General features: G+C 48.9%; 2 protein-coding genes across 2 annotated transcripts in view; both read right to left on the bottom strand.

Annotated features, from left to right (window-relative positions):
• The window catches only part of LOC116969667 (zinc finger protein 883-like), an 84,200-nt gene extending 73,486 nt beyond the window's left edge, over positions 1-10,714 (bottom strand). Inside the window, exon 1 of the mRNA XM_033016466.1 lies at positions 10,606-10,714. The gene's annotated coding sequence lies outside the window, so the exon portion shown is untranslated. The remainder of the gene's footprint in view (positions 1-10,605) is intronic.
• Positions 9,566-10,606, bottom strand: LOC116969665 (zinc finger protein 239-like; the record flags this gene model as incomplete). The annotated part of the gene is made up of 1 exon (XM_033016465.1): positions 9,566-10,606. A coding segment is annotated over exon 1 (981 nt), but the record flags the coding sequence as incomplete, so codon positions are not given.
• Positions 10,715-16,234: the final 5,520 nt, after the last annotated feature.

Genomic DNA, 16,234 nt, shown 5'->3' with positions numbered 1-16,234 from the left:
ATAAAATAGGTGCAGGTGGAGGCCATTTGGCCCTTCGAGCCAGCACAGCCATTCATTGTGATCATGGCTGACCATCCACAATCAATAACCCGCGCCTGCCTTCTCCCCATAGCCCAGATTCTGTGCATCTAACTAAATTGTGTTATGTGCAAGATTCCAGCATCTTCAGAATTTTGTGTCTCCCTCACCTATATCCACCTATCACTTCTGAAGAAGGCACTCAACCCGAAACATCACCATTCCTTCTCTCTAGAGATGCTGCCTGTCCCGCCGAGTTACTCCAGCATTCTGTGCCCACCTATCACTTGACAGGCTTTGTCCAGCCCCCATCTCTCTTTTCCAGCATCCTCCCCCCCCCCCCCCCCACCCTCTCCACTCAGTCTGAAGAAGGGTCCTGACTCAAAACGTCATCTGTCCATTCCCTCTAAAGCGGTGGAGGAACTCTGGGTCAGGCCGCATCTGTAGAGGGAAGGGAATCTAAGGCGACCACTCCCACCTCTCCTTTCCAACTTTCTCCACCCCCCACACCAAGCCGTCGGAAGAAGGGTCCTGACCTAGAATGTTGCCTGTCCATGCTCTCCAAAGGTGCAAGTTACTCCAGGAGATCTCTCTGTCTAAACCAGCATCGGCTGTTCCTTCTTTACATTTGTGAAGAAGAAATAAATGGTTAAGTTGGTCTCTTGAACACTGAAAAGGGGGAATTTAATATGGGGAACAAGGAAATGGCAGATGAGCTGAACAGGTACTTTGGATCCATCTTCACTAAGGAGGACACAAATAATCTTCCAGATGTACTAATGGCCAGAGGATCTAGGGTAGCGGAGGAACTGAAGGAAATCCACATTAGGCAGAAAATGGTGTTGGGTAGACTGATGGGACTGAAGGCTGATAAATCCCCAGGGTCTGATTGTCTGCATCCCAGGGTACTTAAGGAAGTGGCTCTAGAAAACTTGGACGCATTGGTGATCATTTTCCAATGTTCTATCGATTCAGGACCAGTTCCTGTGGATTGGAGGGTAGCTAATGTTATGCCACTATTTTAAGAAAGGTGGGAGAGAGAAAACAGGGAATTATAGACGTTAGCCCAGGGGTGGGGAACCTTTTCATGTTGGAATGTTGCATTGTTAGCTGTAATCTAATAAGGCCACATCCATGAAACTTCAATTAGATGTAGTTCAAAATGTATTTATTTTGTAAAAATCTAACTACTGTGTACTAACTTCAAGAAAATGAAAAAAATTGTTATTTCTAAAGTTAATTAACCTTTCAATGACTTTGTTGCGACTGCTTTTTGTGGGAAAGCATTTGAATATTTGGTTGTAACATGGAGGTACGCAGTTTCAGCTGATCTAGATGGGTATCCGTCATTTGTGAACTTAAGGGCATCTTGATTTGGGTTAGATAGAAGAACGTAGATTTGCAGTGGTTGAAAAGCAAGAAAGCATTTTTCGTGCATGTGCCGAAGATGTAGGTATTCTATTTCATTTTCCATATTTCTATCGGATCTTTCAGCGTCAAATAAGGACTTTAAAATGTCATCTTCTGAGAGCTCAATCAATTCCATCTGTAGTTCTATAGCAGCCTTGGAGACAACAACTGGGTGAAGTTGAAATGCTAATTTGAATGCTAAAAAATGCTAATTTTGTTGAATCTTCTTTTACCCTTTGGTGTTTTAAATACGTTCATTTAAAGATTAAAATAAAAATAGTAAAAGACGAACAAAAACATATTAATAAAAATAAAAGGATTTGTTCTACAAATTTGTATTCATTCAAAAGGCCGCACTTAATGGCCTAGAAGGCCGCATGTGGCCTTAAGGCCGCAGGTTCCCTACCCCTGGATTAGCCTGACATCGGTGGTGGGGAAGATGCTGGAGTCACTTATTTACAAAGGGGAAATCATGCTTGACTAATCTTCTGGAATTTCTTGAGGATGTAACTAGGAAAATGGACAAGGGAGAACCAGTGGATGTAGTGTACCTGGACTTTCAGAAAGCATTTGATAAGGTCCAACATAGGAGATTAATGAGCAAATTTAGGGTACATGGTGTTGGGGGTAGAATGCTGACATGGATAGAAAATTGGTTGGCGACAGGAAACAAAACTTAGGTATTAACGGGTCCCTTTCAGAATGGCAGGTAGTGACTAGGCTCGGTGCTGGGACCGCTGCTATCTACAATATACATCAATGATTTAGATGAAGGGATTCAAAGTAACATTAGCAAATTTGTAGATGACACAAAGCTGGGTGGCAGTGTGAACTATGAGGAGGATGCTATGGGAATGCAGGGTGACTTGGACAGGTTGGGCGAGTGGGCAGATGCAGTTTAATGTGGATAAATGTGAGGTTATCCACTTTGGTAGCGGAAACAGGAAGGCAGATTGTTATCTAAATGGTGTCAAGTTGGGAAAAGGGGAAGTACTACGGGATCTGGGGGTCCTTGTTCATCAGTCAATTAAAGTAAGCATGCAGGTACAGCAGGCTGTGAAGAAAGTGAATGGCGAATGGCCTTCATAACAAGAGGATTTGAGTATTGGAGCAAAGAGGTCCTTCTGCAGTTGTACAGGGCCCTAGTGAGACCACTCCTGGAGTATTGTGTGCAGTTTTGGTCCCCTAATTTGAGGAAGGACATTCTTGCTATTGAGGGAGTGCAGCGTAGGTTAATTCCCGGGATGGCGGGATTGTCATATGCTGAGACAATGGAGCGGCTTGTATACTCTTGAGTTTAGAAGGATGAGAGGGTTTCTTATTGAAACATATAAGATTATTAAGGGTTTGGACATGCTAGAGGCAGCAAACATGTTCCCAATGTCGGGGGGAGTCCAGAAACAGGGGCCACAGTTTAAGAATAAGGGATAAGCCATTTTGAACGGAGATGAAAAAACAAATGTTTTCACTCGGAAAGTTGTGAGTCTGCGGAATTTTCAGCCTTAGGTGGAGGTCGGTTCTCTGGTTACCTTCAAGAGAGAGCTATATAGGGCTCTTAAAGATAGCGGAGTCAGGGGATATGTGGATAAAGCAGGAATGGGGTACTGATTGGGGATGATCAGCCATGATCACATTGAATGGCGGTGCTGGCTCGAATGGCCTACTCCTGCACTTATTGTCTCTTGTCTAATGTCTAATGTATCTGGACTAGGCGTGCATTGCAGCCTACACGTGCGCTCGGTCCTCCAAGACAAGATCTTTATGTCCTGGGCCTCCTCCATTGCCAGAGTGAGGTGACACGCAAACTGGAGGAACAGCACCTCATAGCTTACAGCCCAATGACATGAACATTGAATTCTCCAAATTAAGTAGACTGCCCCCTCCCAATCAAGTCCTGGAGTCTGTCCCAACCACATCTCTTTTTTCCAGCTTTCTCCCCCGACTCCATCAGTCCAAAGAAGGGTCCAGACCCGACACGTCACCTGTCCATTCCCCTCCAAAGTGCCGGTAGAACTCAGCAGGTCAGCCATCCGTGGTGGGAAACGGATGGAGAAGTGTTCCTATTACAAGCTCTCCTTGGCCCTGTCAAGAATGCGGTGTCCATTCTTGGGATGGGATGCAAGGTGCGAGCTGACCAGTCATCGACAGCCCCCCTTCCCTTCCCTCGTGGGCCATCTCTTTGTCATTCCTCTGTCTTCTTCTTGCTGGATGACAAGCAGAACCATCTTGGCTTAACAGTAGATGTATCTTCTTCCTTTTGGCCTCTCGTTTCTGCAAGTATTTACAGCGGAATCAAAACTACTTCCCTTAGGTCTTGATCTTCCTTTTGTTTTAGTAAAGGTAGAACCTTTGACAGTTGCGATTGGTTTAGGATCTTGAATACTCCCATAGCGTAAATTTGACATGAACCGTACTTCCTTTTCTATGAAGTTCCCCAGATCAGGAAGCATGGCCTCTCCATTCTCATTTTCCTCTAACAGGCTAGCTTTATCCCTCCACATTTCTCTAAAGGGCCTGTCCCACTGTACGAGGTAATTCAAGAGTTTTCCTGAGTTTCTCCTGATTCGAACTCGGAGAATTACGGTAATAGCCGCTCGTAGGTAGTCGGGGCTCTCGTGGACATTTTTCAACGTTGAAAAATCTTCACGAGCTTACCGTGTTTCCCGAGTACCTGCCGTTAGTGTTACGAGCCGCTAAGAGACGTCCCGAAATCCGACGTACCTGCTACGTACATTCTACTGTACTTACCATGAGTTTGATTTTTTTTTAAACTCGGGAGCGCTCTTGAATTACCTCGTACAGTGGGACAGGCCCTTAAGTCAGTTTTAGAGTAATAATTTTCAGATTGCTAACAACATTCATATCTTGCAAGTCGTCTAAGAAGGTAGCCATTTCTATCATACTTCTAAGAAATATCGCAAACTCCCGCAATGCTTTCGAGTCTTCTGGCTGGATAGCTGTCCAAACATAGGCCTTCTGCATGAGGATGTCTTTGGATCATGGAAGTTTAAAGGGACTTTTATGTAGTGTGTCGGCAGTGAGTTGCGACTGTGGAGGGTTCACCAGCCCCGACCACGTGTGTACAAACAGGGAAGATGATTGAACTTTATTACCTTCCATCACAGTGAGGAATGTGGATTCCGCTGTGGTGGATGTTTATGTTAAATGTTCTTTTAGGTGGCTGTGCCTTGTTGCTTTTTACTCAGTATGGCTGTATGGTAACTCAAATATCATTGTACGGTAGCGGCACCTGCTACCTCGGCCATGTGACTGTGGGAAGGGGTTTGTGTTCGCGCGTTTTCTGGACGATGCCCTCCCAGTCTAGTTTCCACCACCGCTGTGGTCAGACCTATTCAGTTGGTCATTGTTGAACTCCCGTTGATTTCACCGTTTACGTTAATAAACCTGTTTGAAACCAACTCTCGTCTCAACTCGCTACAGTACCTTAATTGATACATGTGACAATAAATTCCAACCAACTTGATAAGCTTTCCTCTATAATTATCAAACTCTAATCTTGGATATGTATTTGTTTTTGTGTGTCATGTTTGTGTGTAATCACATCTAATCGAAAAAACGATGTGCTATCGGTAAAAAAATTACGTATTCCGGCAGAGATTTTCTTCGTGGGACCAAAACAGCCTTATCTGAATAATTCGTGCTTTAGTTCTCGAGTTATTGATGAAAATGTTCACAATTCCGATAAAACTTTGTAAATAAACGAGATGGTCTTGCTGATGACGTTACAATGGATCTGCTGCGTGCGATCTGCGCTGTTCCACCCACTGTGTGTGACTGCGGTTGGAAGATGTTTCGTCTGAGTTTCCCCTCAGTTCTTGTCCGGGGAGGAAGGTGGCGGCACTGGCCTGTCGGGGCTAGGATGCGCGGGAGGAAGGATGAGGTTCGATTGAGGCTCGGAAGGCTGAGCTCACCTCCTCTGCCCCGAACTGCATTCGGTTCACCACGGAGAGGGAAGCGAGCAAACTGCACACGGACAGCGTCGGTGGTCGCTCTGCCCGGGGAAGGGCCCTTCAGCCCCTCTCGTCCGTGCTACCCCGGGCATTTTGCAACACAATCTTGCACTTTTTTGCACTGGATATTGCATTGATTGCGTTTGTCATCACCGTATGTACACTGTTCTGGCGGCTGCGTGTGAACGGGAGCGTCAACACCTCCCGGTCGATCTGCAGAGTAACAAACTTACTCCCCCAAGCTTCCTAGCTCCCATCCTTTACTCTCCCAAGTTGGCGACCACTGATTCACCTTAGTCCCCCAAGCTGCCCACCTCCCATTCCCCTTACTCCCCCAAGCTGGCGACCTCTGATTCTCCAAATGCCGCACTTAAGAAACCTGAACGGAAACCTCTGGTGACCTTGCCCGCGACCCAAAGTTTCCATGAGGTCGCCGGAGGTTTTGGTCACTCGCCTGGAACGCCTCGAGCTGGATCGACCAAAGCGTGAGCTGCATCTACAGATCACACACACAAACACATCACGAAGGTGGGGGCCATGGAGAGCGGAGGAGCGCTGTCTGTGCGGTGAAGAGGAAGGTAAACGACTACCACAGAGCACCCTAAGTCCTTTAGAGAGGGCGGTTTCCATTCAGGTTTCCTAAGTGGGACAGGGGCATTACTCCCCCAAGCAGGCGACCTCCCATCTCTCATGCCCCCCAGACTGCCCACCTCCATACGTTATCCCCCAAGCTGGCTACATCCCATCCGGTACCCCTATAGGCGAGTACCTCCCATTCGGTAATCCCCGAAGCTGACTACCTCCCAGTCCCCTTACTCCCCCAAGCTGGCTCCCACCGCACTGTCACGGGCTGTGGGTCGGCAGCGCACACACACACACGGGGCAGGGAGGAGCGGGGCCGCGGCTCCGGGCAGCGGACACAAGGGGCCATAAATCCAGCAACATACCAGTCAGCTGCTGCAGAGTTGGGGACAGTCTGGTCCCTCTGCCCACCCAGTCACTGACCGCGCTGCACCAGCACCAGGACCCCCCTACCAGGGTGATTCACCCACACCCCGACCCACACAGCGGAGTGATTCACTCCCCCGACCCACACATGGGGTGATTCACCCCCCCCCCCCACCCACACATGGGGTGAATCACCCGGGTGCCGGCCTGTCTGTAGCCCCGCCGCCGCATTTCAGCCGCCAATCACCAAATGATATCGCCAAGTACAGGAACTATCTTTGAAGTAGTGGGGAGGTGTGCGACTGCCCTACGGCTACAGATATGCTTGGAGGTGTGAATAATTTCTTATAATTTCTGGAGATGGTTGGCATTTTCTTTCATTATTGATAGTACAACATGAATTCTGAAGAATTCCAAAGAGCACAGTAGCCAACGTTCGTCTCTTAAAGAAAGCAGACAGCAACAAACTTGTTAAAGGTAAACCAAAGTAATCTTTTAATCAATTTGCCAGACGGGAGTGGCTGGGGAGATCTACAAATAACACACGTTGCTCAGTGCTTCTCGGGCTCCACTCAAAGAACAAAGGAAAGTTAGAGTAATTATACATTTTCTTATTAATAAAAAACACCTTCTAAATCTGAGTGAAAGATCCGTAGCCTAAGGGAGACAAGGGAGGCTGGACCCATATATTTGCAATTTCGGCCTTTTACTCAAATCTTGGCACAGCTTCAGTACAGCTGCCCATTCCGGAAGGACAACAAACTCCATTTTGTTTTCAAATGACTTCCATCTTGGTTCCAGAATGGGCATCCGTCTGTGAACTAAAACAAGCTTGTAAGATGAAAGCCACTACCTTGTCCTTAGCTGGGACAGGCAGTTCAGACAGATATCTAATATGGTGCTGTGCCCAGACAATACATCTCTATGTTAATACGTTGTTTCAGTGATTAGTATAAACCAAGCTTCTAAGATATTCCCAGAATTTATTCTGCTGGGAAAATTATCTTTTAAATTTGACTGTTTTCTGTTTTTCAGAAAATCTCCATTGTGCGCGAGAGCAAGAGAGAGGTTGTGTGTGAGACAGCAAGAGAGGGAGTGTGTGTGTGAGAGAGAGGGAGTGTGTGTGTGAGAGAGAGGGAGTGTGTGTGTGAGAGAGAGGGAGTGTGTGTGAGAGAAAGAGGGTGTGTATGAGAGAGGGAGTGTGTGTGAGAGAAAGAGGGTGTGTGTGTGTGAGAGAGAGGGAGTGTGTGTGTGAGAGAGAGAGAGAGAGAGAGGGAGTGTGTGTGTGTGAGAGAGAGAGGGAGTGTGTGTGTGTGTGTGTGTGAGAGAGAGGGTGTGTGTGTGTGTGTGAGAGAGATAGAGGGTGTGTGTGTGTGTGAGTGAGAGGGTGTGTGTGTGTGAGAGAGAGTGTGTGTGTGAGAGAGAGGGAGTGTGTGTGTGAGAGAAAGAGGGTTTGTGTGTGAGAGAGAAAGAGGGAGTGTGTGAGAGAGAACAAGAGGGAGCGGGAGTGTGTGTGTGCGTGTGAGAGAGAGGGACAGAGAGAGGGTGTGTGTGTAACATAGAAACTAGGTGCAGGATGAGGCCATTCGTCCCTTCAAGCCAGCACCGCCATTCATTGTGATCATGGCTGATTGTCCCCAATCAATAACCCGTGCCTGCCTTCTCCCCATATCCCTTGACTCCCCACTAGCCCCTAGACCTCTATCTAACACTCTCTTAAATCCATCCGCTGATTTGGCCTCCACTGCCCGCTGTGGCAGGGAATTACACAAATTCCCAACTCTGGGTTAAAAAAGTTTTTTCTCACCAGTCTTAAATTGCCTCCCCATTATTCCAAGACTGTGGCCCCCGGTTCTGGACTCGGCCAACATTGGGAACATTTTTTCTGCATCGGGCTAATCCAGTCATTTTTATAATGTTATACCTTTCTATAAGAACCCCTTTCATCCTTCCAAACTCCAGTGAATACAAGCCTAGTCTTTTCAATCTTTCCTCATATGACAGTCCCGCCATCCCAGTGATCATTCTCGTGAACCTACAATGCACTGCCTGAATCACAATGATGTACTTCCCCAAATTAGGAGATCAAAACTGTACATAATACTCTGGATGTGGTCTTACCAGAGCCCAATACAGCTGCAGAAGTACCTCTTTATTCCTATACTGAAATCCTCTTGTTGTGAAGGCCAACATTCCATTAGCTTTCTTCACTGCCTGCTGTACCTGCACGCCAACTTTCAGTGACTGGTGTACAAGGACGCCCAGGTCTCGCTGTGAGAGATAGGAGGGGGCACGAGAGGGTGGAATGCAGAGTATTTGTGTACGAATGGGGGGGGGGGGGGGGGTGAGAGTGGAGGGAGAGGGGAGAGGGAGGAATGTATATGTGCAGCTTTAAGGGACATTGGTCAGGTAGCATTTGGAGTATTGCATACAGTTCTGGTCACTTCATTACAGACAGGACTGATGTGGAGGCTTTGGGGAAGGTGCAGAGATGGTTAACCAGAATGGTTTAAAAACAAGGAACTGCAGATGCTTGTTTACAAATAAAGACACAAAGTGCTGGAGTAGTTCAGCGGGACAGGCAGCATCTCAGGAGAGAAGGAATGGGTGATTGAAGAAACGACCCGAAACGTTACCCATTCCTTCCAGCATTTTGTGTTTACCTAAACAGCGCCTATCTATCCACGTGGCGGTGTGCCAACAGGCTGAAGGAGCTGGCAAAGGCCTTGCCACAGAGCGGGCAGGTGAATAGGCGCTGGCCGGTGTAGACTTGCCGGTGCTCCAGCAGGTGGTCAAGGCGGCTGAAGCACTTACCACAGGACGGACAGGGGAAGGGACGCTCACCGCTGTGTGTACGCCGGTGCTGCCACAGGCTGGACATGCGGGTGAAACCCTTGCCACACTCAGCGCACACAAAGGGTCTCTCTCCGGTGTGTATCCGCTGGTGCTCCCGCAGCCCCCGTGCTCTCTTGTCACAGTGGGAGCAGCTGCTCACCGGCGTGGGTCCGCCGGTGCTGCCGCAACCCCCGCGAGCTGTCAAACTCCTCACCGCAGTACGGGCAGTCGTAGGGCGGGCCACTGGTGTGCACGTGCTGGTGAGACAGGGCGTGGGAGGCCTTGGCAAAGCGCTCTCCACACACCGGGCTGGGGACGGGACGGTCGCCGGTGTGCACCCGCTGGTGGGACAGCAGCCGGGTGGAGTTGGTGAAGCCCTTGCCGCACTGGGCGCATGTGTAGGGATGCTCGCCGGTGTGGGTACGGCGGTGCAACAGTAGGTGAGTGGAGCGGGTGAAGCCCTTGCTGCACTGGGCGCAGGTGTAGGGGCGCTCGCCGGTGTGGGTGCGCTGGTGCACCCGTAGGTTGCTGGACTGGGTGAAGCCCTTGCTGCACTGGGCGCAGGTGTAGGGACGCTCGCCAGTGTGGGTGCGCTGGTGCACCCGTAGGTTGCTGGACTGGGTGAAGCGCTTGCCGCACTGGGCGCATGTGTAGGGACGCTCGCCGGTGTGGGTGCGCTGGTGCAGCAGTAGGTGACTGGAGCGGGTGAAGCGCTTGCTGCACTGGGCGCAGGTGTAGGGGCGCTCGCCAGTGTGGGTGCGCTGGTGCTCCAGCAGGCTGGTGGAGCGGGTGAAGCCCTTGCTGCACTGGGCGCAGGTGTAGGGGCGCTCGCCAGTGTGGGTGCGCTGGTGCTCCAGCAGGCTGGTGGAGCGGGTGAAGCCCTTGCCACACTGGGCGCAGTTGAAGGGACGGTCGCTGGTGTGCACACGCTTGTGCTTCTTCAGCACTGGTGCCGACTTGAAGCCTTTGCCGCAATCGGAGCAGGTGAAGGGCCGCTCACTGCTGTGCACCCGCCGGTGCTCCCGCAGCCCCGACAACTGGGCAAAGCTCTTGCCGCAGGTGGAGCAGCCATGGGGCTTCTCACCCGTGTGTATCCGCCGGTGTCTCTTCAGCTCATTCGCCGTCTTGAAGCTCTTGCCGCAGTCGGAGCAGGTGAAGGGCCTCTCGCCGGAGTGCACGAGGTTGTGCCGCTGCAGCTGGCTATCGAAGGTGAAGCTCTTGCCGCACTCCAAGCAATCGAAGGGGCGTTCTCCCGTGTGCACCCGTCGGTGGGTCTCCAGCCGGCTCGGGCACTGCCAGGTCTTGCCACACACGTCACACTCATAGCGCTTCTCCTTGTTGTGCCCCATCATGTGGTCCTCCATCGAAGCTCAGCCCCTCGAAGGTCAGCCCACACACCGAGCGGGGGGTGGGGGTGGCTCACTGGCACCCTGGCCGCGCTCAATGTCCGCTCACGTCCCTGTCTCTCCGTCCACAGCAACGGCTCCTAAACCCTGCAGGAGGGGAACACAGAGGGTCAACAAGCTGGCAAACAGGACATTACTAGCACATATTGGGTGCGTTTATGGCGGTGGAAACCGTTAAATAATTCTGCGTGGCACAGTGGCGCAGCGGTACAGTTGCTGCCTCACCGCCAGAGACCCGGGCTCGATCCTGACTACGGGTGCTGTCTGTGTGGAGTTTGTACGTTCTCCCTTTGACCTGCGTGGGTTTTTATTCCGGGTGCTCCGGTTTCCTCCAACATTTCAAAGACGTTCCGGGTTGTAAATTAATCGGCCTCCACAAAATTGTTAAATTGTCCCCAATGTGCGTAGGATAGTGCTCGTGTACGGGGTGATCGCTGGTCGGCGCGGACCCCATGGGCCGAATGACCTGTTGTTTCCGCGCTGCATCTCTAAACTAAACTAAACCAAAGAAGGGTGTCGACCCAAAACGTCACCCATTCCTTTCACCACAGATGCTGCCTGACCTGCTGAGTTACTCCAGCACTTTGTGTCTATCTTCTCCACAGATGCTGCCTGACCCGCTGAGTTACTCCAGCACTGCGTGTCTATCTTCTCCACAGATGCTGCCTGACCCGCTGAGTTATTGTCATAGTCATGGAGTGATACAGTGTTGGAAAGAGGCCCTTCGGCCCAACTCGTACCCGCACTCCTAGATCCCTCGGCTCTACACATTACGCCAGGCTCAGAGTTCAGAGTCCTAATGAGACCACACCTGGAGTATTGTGTGCAGTTTTGGTCCCCTAATTTTAGGAAGGACATTCTTGCTATTGAGGGAGAGCAGTATAGGTTCACCAGGTTAATTCCTGGGATGTGGGGGACTGTCATATACTAAGAGAATGGAGCGGCTGGGCTTGTACACTCTGGAGTTTAGAAGGATGAGATGGGATCTTATTGAACCATATAAGATTGTTAAGGGTTTGGACAAGCTGGAGGCAGGAAACATGTTCCCGATGTTGGGGGAGTCCAGAACCGGGGGCCACACAGTTTAAGAATAAGGGGTAAGCCATTTAGAACAGAGACAAGGAAACACTTTTTTCTCACAGTTGTGAGTCTGTGGAATTCTCTGCCGCAGAAGGCGGTGGAGGCCGGTTCTGTGGATACTTTCAAGAGAGAGCTAGATGGGCCTCTTAAAGATCGTGGAGTCAAGGGATATGGGGAGAAGGCAGGAACGGGATACTGATTGGGGATGATCAGCCATGATCACATTGAAGGGCGGTGCTGGCTCAAAGGGCCGAATGGCCTACTCCTGTACCCATTGTCTCTTGTCTATTGCCCCAGCGCCCCGCCATTCACAGTGAAGATCCTGCCCTGGTTTGACTTCCTAAACTGCAACACCCTCCCCACCCCCAAACAATGTGACCTCCTCCCTGTGGCTCCCTGCCCCTTACCTCTGCCTCCTCCTGCTCCTTACCCCCCTTTGCTCCCTCGCCCTCCTCCCCACCCCAAACAGTGTGAACCCCCACCAGGCTCCCTACCCCCTTCCATGACTCACTTCACTCTCTCCCCCCCCCCCTCTCATTCATCCCCCTCGGCACCAAACCCACTCCCCCTTGAATCCCTCCCCCCCTCCCTTTGCTCCCTGCTTCCCCCCACTACACACTTCACCCCTTTTTCCAACCCCCAGTCTCTCCCCCCTCCCTCCCTCCCCCGGACTGTCTCCTCTCTGTCTCTCTCTCTCTGAACCTCTCCCCTTATTCCTGCCCCTCAGCCCCCACCGCTCAGATATATCTCTCTCCCTCTCCTCCCTTTCCCCACTCTCTCTCGCCCTCCCTTCTATCTCCACCCCTCTCTCTCTCTCTCTCTCTCTCTCTCTCCCCCCCCCTCCCCCCCTCTCTCTCTCCCTCTCTCTCCCTCTCTCTCTCTCTCGCAGCAGCAGAACACAACAAGACGCAACAAGGCACAACAAGTTAAAACTTAATAAATCTCACCTATAAAAATTAAATTGTTCTTATATTTTAAGTCATTCACATTTTAAACTTTAATAAAACCTTTTTGCACTTTTAATGCCGTGTGGTCTTCATCACAATAGAACCTAATAGGCAGGAATGGCTGGTCTGTGGGAGAGCCACTAAGAGTGCATGGGGGGGGGGAGATTGTTTGGAGATGTACTGAATGTGTGGGTGGGAGGGGAATGGCAAGGAGCAGTGTGGGGGGGGGGGGTGACTGAGTGAACTGCCAGCCCACGAGCCGTGAGTTAGTGAACTGCCAGCCCACCAGCTGAAAGTGACTGTGCTGTCAGCCCAAAAATCCATTTGGCCCACAAACTCCATACTAGCCCTCTGGAAATCAGTACCTTCAGCCCACAACAATTATACTGGCGCAACAGAAAGCCCTCCCCCCCCCCAACCCCCCCACCCTCACAGGCCAGCAATATTGGAATTGGTGGAGAGGTGGAATATTGTGTTGGGTGTCCAGCCCTCCCGTGTGATGCCAGGACCCAACGGGTCCAACTTAATCTAGTATCATCTAGTTCTTTAAAATCAGGGGTTGCCACACTGAGTTTGTCAAAGTATGCTTTCCATGTTTTGTCAATTTTGTGCATTTTAGGAGGAAGTGCATCTCTGTTTCAACCTCATCTGTCAAACAGTGGCCGCATATTCTGTTTTCTCTTGGTTGCCAGAATCTCTTCTGTCTTCCTTTTTCAACTGCCAAATAGTGGTCACTTAACCTGTATTTGGTGAGGGTCTGTCTCTGCTTTATGTCTCTAACAGTTGAGAGATAGTCTGCCAATTTATAATCTCTTTTTAGGGCACGCACGGTAACATTCTAATCTGCTTTGGCTTTTGGTTTCTTTATCCCAATGTTCCAAGTACGTTTCTTTACATTGTTTGATAATTTGGTTTAACTAGATAGGGTTTAACTGAATAGGGGTAGTTAGTCTCAGTACCATCTGTAAGGACGGACTTCACCTGAACGGTGCTGGGACTGGGGTCCTGGCAAATCATATAACTAGGGCAGTAGAGAGGTCTTTAAACTAAGTAGCGGGGGGGAGGTATCAAGGGGGGTAATAACGGCAGGGGTAGAGGAAATAGAGCAGGGTATCAGTGGGGAAACGGAAAATCAAAATGTGACAGGAGGATCCAGAATGTGTGAAGATAAAGCTCTAGATGTAAAAGGGGCAAAAACGGAAAGGAAGGGTAGTAAAAATCATCTGAAAGTGCTTTATCTAAATGCACGGAGTATTCGAAATAAGATAAAAGAATTAACGGTGCAATTAAGTATATATAGTTATGATATCGTGGCCATTACGGAGACATGGCTGCAAGGGGATCAGGACTGGGAGTTAAATATAGAGGGGTACTCGACAATTAGAAAAGATAGACAGGAAAGAAAGGGAGGAGGGGTGGCCCTTTTAATAAGGGAGGGAATAACGGCAATAGAGAGGAAGGATATTGCGTTGAAGGATCAGGATAGTGAAACAGCTTGGGTACAGATAGAGAATAACAAGGGGAAAAAAACACTAGTGGGTGTAATTTATAGACCTCCAAATAGCTGTGACGCTGTTAGTCAGAACATAAATCTGCAAATAGTTGACGCATGTAAAAAGGGAACTGCTGTAATCATGGGGGACTTCAATTTTCATATTAATTGGGCAAACCAAACTGGGCAGGGTAGACTAGAGGAAGAGTTTATAGAATGTATTAGAGACGGGTTCCTAGAACAGTATGTCACAGAACCGACAAGGGGGGAGGCAATCTTGGATCTGGTCCTGTGTAATGAAGCAGGATTAATTAAAAATGTCATAGTTAGGGACTCGTTGGGAACAAGTGACCACAATATGGTCGAATTCCATATTCAAATAGAAGGGGAGCAGGTTGAAACTCAGGCTAGGGTGCTTAGTCTAAATAAGGGGGATTATGAAGGTATGAGGACTGAGCTGATCAAAGTTGACTGGGATAGCAGACTCAAGAATAAGACGGTACATGAGCAGTGGTGTACGTTTAAGGATCTACTGTATAACCTTCAAGAAAAATTTATTCCTATGAAGAAAAAAAGGGGTAAGGGTAAGAACAGTCAGCCATGGCTCAGTAAAACTATAAAGGATAGTATTCGGCTGAAGGCAAGGGCATATAAGGTAGCCAGAGATAGTGGGAGGGTAGAGGATTGGGAAGCATTTAAAGGTCAGCAAAAAATAACTAAGAGATTAATTAAGACGGGGAAAATAGACTTTGAAAGGAATTTAGCGAACAACATAAAAACTAATAGTAAGAGTTTTTATAGCTATATAAAAAGAAAAAGGGTGGCTAAGGTGAACGTTGGTCCATTGGAGGGTGAGACTGGAGAGTTGTTGGTGGGGAACATGGAAATGGCAAAGGCATTAAACGAGTATTTTGTATCAGTCTTCACCATAGAAGACACAAAAAATATTCCAACGCTGGATAAACAGGGGGCGGTAGGAATGGAGGAGCTAAATACTATTAAGATCACCAAGGAGGTGGTATTAGGGAAATTAATGAGACTGAAGGAGGATAAATCCCCTGGGCCTGATGGATTACATCCAAGGGTCTTGAGGGAGATAGCGGTGGGGATTGTGGATGCATTGGTGATAATTTTCCAAAACTCCCTGGAGGCAGGAACGGTCCCAGTGGATTGGAAAATGGCCAATGTAACACCTATATTTAAAAAAGGAAGTAAACAGAAGGCGGGTAACTATAGACCGGTTAGTCTAACATCGGTGGTGGGTAAAATGTTAGAGACAATTAGTAAAGAAACACTAACGGGGCACTTGGATAAACATGACTTCATCGGACAGAACCAGCATGGTTTTGTGAAGGGGAAGTCCTGTTTAACGAATCTGCTCGAATTCTTTGAGGAAGTAACAACCCGGGTGGATAAAGGGGAACCGGTGGATGTGGTATACTTGGACTTCCAAAAGGCTTTTGACAAGGTGCCACATAAGAGACTTTTGCTAAAAATAAAAAATTATGGGATTGGGGGTAATATATTAGCATGGGTAGAGGATTGGCTAACAAATAGGAAGCAGAGAGTGGGGATAAATGGTTCATACTCGGGATGGCAACCGGTAACTAGCGGTGTTCCGCAAGGGTCGGTGCTGGGACCCCAGTTGTTCACAATTTATATAAATGATTTAGAGGAGGGAACCAAGTGTAATAAATCAAAATTTGAGGACGATACAAAAATGGGAGGAAAAGTAGGGGATGAGGAGGATAGGAAGAGTCTGCAAAAGGATATAGATAAGCTAGGTGAGTGGGCAACAACTTGGCAGATGAAATTTAATACTAATAAATGTGAAGTCATTCACTTTGGGAAAAAAAATGATAGGGCAAGTTATTTTCTAAATGAGGAGGAGCTGCGTTGTAATGCAACGCAAAGGGATCTAGGGGTAGTAGTACATGAATCACTAAAAGTTAGTATGCAGGTGCAGCAAGCAATCAGGAAGGCCAATGGAGTTTTGGCCTTTATTGCTAGGGGGATTGAGTATAAAAACACGGAGGTCTTGCTGCAGCTGTACACAGTATTAGTGAGACCACATTTGGAATACTGTGTACAGTTCTGGGGTCCATACTTAAGAAAGGATGTACTAGC

Source organism: Amblyraja radiata, unplaced genomic scaffold (assembly GCF_010909765.2).
Source record: "Amblyraja radiata isolate CabotCenter1 unplaced genomic scaffold, sAmbRad1.1.pri S98, whole genome shotgun sequence".
Classification (NCBI taxonomy): domain Eukaryota; kingdom Metazoa; phylum Chordata; class Chondrichthyes; order Rajiformes; family Rajidae; genus Amblyraja; species Amblyraja radiata.
This window is presented reverse-complemented; position numbering and strand designations above follow the sequence as displayed.